This window comes from Camelina sativa, chromosome 11 (assembly GCF_000633955.1).
Source record: "Camelina sativa cultivar DH55 chromosome 11, Cs, whole genome shotgun sequence".
NCBI lineage: Eukaryota > Viridiplantae > Streptophyta > Magnoliopsida > Brassicales > Brassicaceae > Camelina > Camelina sativa.
The window spans coordinates 32,738,654-32,745,022 of record NC_025695.1 but is presented as its reverse complement, the minus strand read 5'-3'; the positions used below and the strand labels follow the sequence as shown (position 1 = coordinate 32,745,022).

At 39.8% G+C, this 6,369-nt stretch overlaps 2 protein-coding genes across 2 annotated transcripts; one reads left to right on the top strand and one right to left on the bottom strand.

Annotated features, from left to right (window-relative positions):
* Positions 577 to 3,309, top strand: LOC104724953 (multiple organellar RNA editing factor 4, mitochondrial-like). Its single transcript, XM_010443525.2, has 4 exons — positions 577 to 1,019; positions 1,115 to 1,212; positions 1,299 to 1,364; positions 1,455 to 3,309. Exons 1-4 carry the CDS (start codon positions 667 to 669, stop codon positions 3,152 to 3,154), a joined length of 2,217 nt encoding a protein of 738 aa, XP_010441827.1. The 5' UTR covers positions 577 to 666; the 3' UTR covers positions 3,155 to 3,309.
* On the bottom strand, positions 3,432 to 6,086 carry LOC104724952 (protein OSB3, chloroplastic/mitochondrial). Its single transcript, XM_010443524.2, has 9 exons — positions 5,602 to 6,086; positions 5,359 to 5,497; positions 5,119 to 5,230; positions 4,751 to 4,863; positions 4,503 to 4,653; positions 4,352 to 4,416; positions 4,101 to 4,251; positions 3,949 to 4,013; positions 3,432 to 3,841 (listed from the first exon to the last, which is right to left on the bottom strand). The coding sequence occupies exons 1-9, from the start codon at positions 5,970 to 5,972 to the stop codon at positions 3,713 to 3,715; spliced, it is 1,296 nt and encodes a 431-aa protein (XP_010441826.1). The 5' UTR covers positions 5,973 to 6,086; the 3' UTR covers positions 3,432 to 3,712.

Here is a 6,369-nt window from a genome sequence, read left to right as displayed (position 1 = left end):
TAGTCCAAACCCGTCATGCTAGGCGGATCACGCAACATGTTCAAAGATTTTTAATCCGTAAAAACTCATCATATGAAACCCGTTAAAGTAAAATATAGTATGTGAACCTAAAAGTAACTTTTTATAAAATTAGTTTTTCAAATTTTTAAAGAACAATAGCTTTTTACTCACCTCTTTATAAAATAAAGAAATAAAATCTGTATACATTTACAATTATGTTTGTTACCTTTTAAAACATTTAGTTTCTATAAAAAATCGAATATAAGTAGAATTAATTTATAAATGTCTCCAAAAATAGATATATATAGATTAATATAAATAAATCCATGCAAATCACGGAACTCTACCTAGTAAATTATATAATCTGAAATTTATCCTATAACTATAACCTAACTTGTCTGAGAGCTTTCAAAACAAAACACCACTCTTGATGCGACCTTGCTAAGAAAAATATAGTAACCTCAAGAAGAAGAAGACGGCGTCGTTTTATAAATTCTATACCCGGGAAAATGTTGATACTTCTGAAACTTTGTGTCAAGGTTCAAAATAACTTCAAAAGCTAAGGGGCTTTGTAATAAACAAACTCGAAAAGCCCTAAAGGCCTAACTAAACCCATCAGTCACTGTGTTTAAACCAAGGCGGCGTAATTCTCAATCTCCGGCATCAATGGCCATGCTCTCGCACCGTCTCCGGCGAGTTCTAGTCGCCGCACCTTCCTATTTCCAACGATCCTTCACTCTATCTCGTCCCTCCGATTTTATCACTCCCGTCTCATCGTTATTACCTAGATCCGCGGTGAAGCAATCCGCGGAATCAAATCGATCTCCGACGAGGTTGTTCTCGACGGCTCAGTATCAGTACGATCCTTACACCGGAGAAGACTCGTTCACTCCCGATAACGAAGGATGCGATTTTAATCATTGGTTAATCACAATGAACTTCCCCAAAGATAATCTCCCATCTAGAGATGAAATGGTTTCGATTTTTGAGCAAACTTGTGCTAAAGGACTTGGTTTAAGGTTCGTAATCTCTTGAATTTTTTTTTGTTGTTAATTTCGATTTTACAATGTTAAATCTTTATTTTGGAATTTGAGTGTTTTTTTGGTTTGTTCAGTTTGGAAGAAGCTAAGAAGAAGATATATGCAATTTGCACAACGAGTTACCAAGGGTTTCAAGCAACAATGACTATAGGAGAAGTCGAAAAGTTTAGAGGTAATGAATGATATATGAAAGCTTTTTGTTGGATGGAATTTGTATTTTGTTGACAGTTTTTGCGGTGTGGTGTTTATTGTAAACAGATTTGCCTGGTGTGCAGTACATAATTCCTGATTCTTATGTTGATGTTGAGAATAAGGTGTATGGAGGTATGTTTCTTGTTTGTTTTGTGGAGTTTTTATATCTTATTGTGGGGAAGTTACGTTTTTTTTCTGAACTGTTTTTTTTTTTTTTTTCAGGAGATAAGTATGAGAATGGAGTGATTACACCTGGGCCAGTTCCTGTTCCTACTAAGGAAGGTTTTGATTCTTTGGAGAAGGGACAAGATAAAGCTCAAAGAAGTGAAGCGAGTTCAGATCAGGGTCTAACCCCAGGAGAAGAGCTAGCTCAGATAATTGAAGTGCCTCCAGATCAGAGGAGTTTGAAGCAAATGCAAGGAACTCTGGCTCTAGGACAGGGGCAAGGTCAAGGAACTCGAACGTCAATCCCAAGACAAGGGCAAGGGGAAGGTCAAAGAAGTCGAATGCCAATTCCAGTACAAGGGCAAAGTCGAGGTGAAGGAAGTCGAATGCCTTCATTTCAAGGGAGTTTCAAACAAAGCCAGGGAACTCCGTCTGTAGGTCAAGGGCAAACTCAAAGAAGTGTAGTGCCTTCATTCCAAGGGAGTGTCAAGGAAGGCCAAGATATACGTATCCATGGACAAGGGCAAGCTCAGCAAAGTCAAGTACCTTCATTTCAGGGTAGTTTCAAGCAAGGCCAAGAAACCCCGACCCTAAGACAAGGACAAGCTCAAAGAAGTCAAATGCCTTCATTTCAAAGTGGTAACAACCAAGGTGAAGGAAGACCAGTCCCTGGACAAAGGCAAGGTCAAGGAAGTCAAATACCTTCTAATCAGGTGGGTTACAGCCAAGGTCAAGGACCTCAGACACCTCCATACCAAGGATTACCAAACAATTACGCTCAAGGACCCCGTCAAGGAGCATCGGTGTACTACAGCCAAGGAGCACCACAAGCAAACTTTGTCCAAGGGACGCCAGAAAATTACAACCAAATGGGACAAGGGAATTACACTCCGCAGAGTGTTGGAAACTGCGGTCCTGCACAAGGAGCAGGAAGCCCAGGATTTGGACATGGGTATCCTGGAAACGGGCAAGGTCAAGGAGGTCAGTTATTGTCTCCATATCAAGGGAGTTACAACCAAGGCCAGGGAACTCCGGTACCAGGACAAGGCCAAGAAGGTCAAATACCTTCATATCAGACGGGTTACAGCCAAGGATTGGGAGCTTCGGTGCCTACATACCAAGTAACACCAGGAAATTATGGTCATTGGGCATTTGTGAACTACAACCAAGGACCACCACATGGCAACTTTCACCAAGGGCCCCAACCAAATTACATCCAAGGAGGTCAATGGAATTACAGTCCACAGAACGGTGGACACTATGGTCCTGCACAGTTTGGGCAGTGGTATCCCGGACCCACTCAAGGCCAAGGAAATCAAATGCCTCAATATCAGCTTGGTTACAATCAAGGCCAAGGACCTCCATTCCCTGGACAATGTCGCTGTCAAGGATGTGGAATGCCTTCATATCAGTGGAGTTACAATCAAGGCCAAGGAACTCAAATCCCTGGACAATGGCAAGGTCAAGGATATGGAATGCCTTCATATCAGGCTAGTTACCATGGAAACTTCAATCAAGCAACACCAGGCAGTTACGGTCAAGGGACATCTGCAGTGAAACCAGCGAATTACAATATGCAGAACGGTGGAATCTATGGTCCTACACATGGATCAGCAGGAACTCCAGGATTTGCACAAGGTTATACTGGACACCGGCAGAATGAAACATTTCAACAAGTGGATCAGAAAAATGTAGCAGGTGACTGGAGCAACAACAATCCTGCAAACCCAACTGATACCAGAAAACCAAATTCCTGAACATAAGCAATTACACAGTTTACTTGTCTCATAGCTTTATGAAAACAGAAGTCTGCAGTTCACTCTTATTGCTCTGTATATATGTTGCATAGATGATTCCATTGTTTCCGTTACTACAAATCTACAGTAAAAGAATGAAGATCAGATGAGAGTAAGCAGGAATTGTTGAAACTTGCAGCTTCTAAGAGAAGCAGATTTCTTTACTGGTAATATACCATTGAGCCAAATTTTGTCGGTAATTTTCGAGGCACTGTGTGTTCACTCTAAAATTGGTAGATTCATAAGCCAGAAAATATTGGCTCAATACATAATGGGTTGGGTGTACCGTGAAAAATGTAAAATTTCGAGGCACTGATAAGTTTTTCTGCAATGAAGACTAAAACCCTTACGAGATCCTAAGCAAAAACTACTTCTATAGATATGGTGCTCATTTTGATAATGTCTCACTCAGGATCCTTAATTTACTCTAGCAATTTTCTTTATATAAGACTGGATAAATAAAGTCACGGCCTTTTTACATAGTGGGTGGCCAAAATCAACGTAAGGCTGCGAGACAAACTAGGCCATGACAGGACTTTCTTGGTTCTTTAAAGGTGGTAACTTTGAAAGCGCCCAAGTTGGAGAATTATTTATCCACAGTCCTTCACCGGTCTCCTTATGCTTGAAATCAGGGTATTTTGGGGTTCTCTACATATGGTTCAAAAACATTATCGGGAAATTCGAAAATGAATATAAGAGGAGAAATGGAAAGAGAATAGTGTCTTCAAAGATTCAAAGATGGATGATATATTTACCTTGTCTAATCTGTTATCCCACCATTTACTCGGGTTCTCAACCAAGTTCTTCCAAGATTCTTCTCCTACATCTCACAACGGCTCGTTTTAGAAAAGTGAGACAAATACAAATGCCACATACCTATCTAATACTTGCTAAAAGAAGAACTTACTTTTAAGCTGCGGGATTGTATTGGACATGAGAGGTCTTTCTTGGTTCTTCTTCAATGGTGGTAACTTTGATAGAACCCAAAGAGGAGAACCGGTCATCCACAGTGCTTCGCCAGTCTCTTTATGTATGAAGTCAGGAGCTTTCTCATTTGTCTACACGTGTTCAAAAACATAAGTAGGACGCCAGATAAAGAAGATACGAAGAGACTAGTTTCTTCATGCTTCAAAGATAACCTCCAGCGCAGTATATTACCTTAACTGAGCGGTTGTCTAACCATTTATCTGGGTTCTGAACCAAATCCTTCCAAGATTCCTCTCCTATATCTCAGGATAGCTCATATTATAAAACGAGATCATAACAGAATGCCACTACTTACCTAATACTTACTGAAAGGAGAACTTACCTTTAAGTTGTTTCAGTTTGGTGTTTCCTGTAGGGACTAAGACATCAAACTCAAGCTCTTCGAGTTTTAGCAAAGCCCATTCAGGAGCTGTGCTGAGCCACAAAGAAAAACCACCAACCTTCCTTTTGAAATCGGGATGTTTTAGCTTTACCTGCACATGAGAAAATAGATAACCAAAAGATTAATAATCAAACATATCAACTAACATGACTGAAAGAGAAAATGAATCAGAATCAAAGTGTGTTTACCAATCCGTTAGCTTTATTCCCACGGTGATCCAACCACTCTTTAGGATTTTCAATAAGGTGCTTCCACGAATTAGAGGTTTCTTCATCTATGACTTTAACCTTTTTGGATCTTGCTAGAAAGATAGAATATAATATATGTGTTAACTCAAATGTCGCAAAACCTTGTACACAAGAGATATTGCCAAAGACAAAGAGAATCACGTTGACCAGAACACCACTATATAAAACACAAAAAGTTAGCCCCTAAAAGACTTAACCATGACCTAGCCGAGCCACTAGTTGAAAGACACAAAATATAAAACGAACATAGGTACACAACAACATTAGTATTTTCTCACGCATAACATTGAATAAGGATATTAACATACCGGGCTGTCTCTTCGTGCTGGTTACTTCTTCTTTAGGTGGTGAAATCTTCTTCATAACTTCTTTTTCAATACAAGTTTCAGCTTGTACGAAGTTAAGACTCTGAACCATAACCTGTATGTAATGAACGAACTTCATATATATTACAGATGAATAATCCAAGAACATGAAACAGATTACAAATCTAGTCTTTAAAATTGATTCCATCTACAACAACACTCAATTTCCTATATAAAACTCACCTGAACATTGGATTGAGTATATGTAACACTCGGAGGAGGTGAATCAATAAACAGCTTCCCAGATATATGAATTCGATCCTCTTTCTTTACATGTTGAACTGCAATTTGAGCTAGATCCCCTTCGAATATAATTGGAATCCTGAACAAAAGTTTCAAACTTTTGATTATATAATCTTTAAGATAAACAAACAAGTTCCACTATAACAATAACAACAACACACTCATGCTTTCAAAAAAGGGTACCAGAAACTAGATGATTTTGAACCCGAACGCTGAGAAATCACAGTTCCAGCCCAGAATTTACCATCGGAGCAAGGACCGAACTGAACAGGTTGCTCGACGAATCCAATTAGGTTGATCCAATTCGAATTCTCCGGCTTGTACTCAATCTTCTTCGGCGGAGTCAGTTCTTTCTCCTCTACGGGGGAAATAAGCGGCGGCGATTTCGCTGATGCTTTAGCCCTAGGCTTCCTTCCTCCGGTTCCGATGACGTTGGCTGAGAAAACGCGGATTTGCTGCGAGATCACCCATTTTTGAGTGGGGAGCTTCGCTGCTTTCGAGTGGTAGAGTGAGGAAGTAACTACTCTAGTCAATGTTCTAGAGATTAAATTCATAGTTTCATACTAAAAAGGGAAAGAATCTGATTCCGTTTACGAGTTCCGGTGATACTGTGGTTGCCGGAGAAGGAGATGAGAGAATCGTGAAGATAAGCGAATAAGAACAAAAGAAGCCCTAATTTTTTCGGTCGCCAAGGGTTTAAGGGAAACTAGTCAATGGATCCGTAATAGGCCTTAAAGGCCCAAATAAATTATACTGGGCCTTGTTTTGTCTTTAAAATCATAGTAAAGGAAATTCAGAAACCAAGCAAAGTTTGTCACCGGAATAAGGTTTTTTGAATCTGATTCTCAACGGTTTGTGTCTATTGATCAGGCAAAGAACAGATGTGCCAAACTTGGCACCAATATTACACATTTTGAGGACTCCAAAGTTGTTTTTGCGAGTCGAAAAGGA

What these genes read in the sequence shown, in the direction of transcription:
- LOC104724952 (XM_010443524.2), bottom strand. Translation starts at nt 5,972, where the DNA reads ATGAATTTAATCTCTAGAACATTGACTAGAGTAGTTACTTCCTCACTC. An exon ending in CAGCACGAAGAGACAGCCCG is followed by an intron (nt 4,864 to 5,118) that starts GTATGTTAATAT and finishes CTATCTTTCTAG; the next exon opens with CAAGATCCAAAAAGGTTAAA. An exon ending in GGGATAACAGATTAGACAAG is followed by an intron (nt 3,842 to 3,948) that starts GTAAATATATCA and finishes AACCATATGTAG; the next exon opens with AGAACCCCAAAATACCCTGA.
- LOC104724953 (XM_010443525.2), top strand. Translation starts at nt 667, where the DNA reads ATGGCCATGCTCTCGCACCGTCTCCGGCGAGTTCTAGTCGCCGCACCT. An exon ending in AGAAGTCGAAAAGTTTAGAG is followed by an intron (nt 1,213 to 1,298) that starts GTAATGAATGAT and finishes TATTGTAAACAG; the next exon opens with ATTTGCCTGGTGTGCAGTAC. An exon ending in TGAGAATAAGGTGTATGGAG is followed by an intron (nt 1,365 to 1,454) that starts GTATGTTTCTTG and finishes TTTTTTTTTCAG; the next exon opens with GAGATAAGTATGAGAATGGA.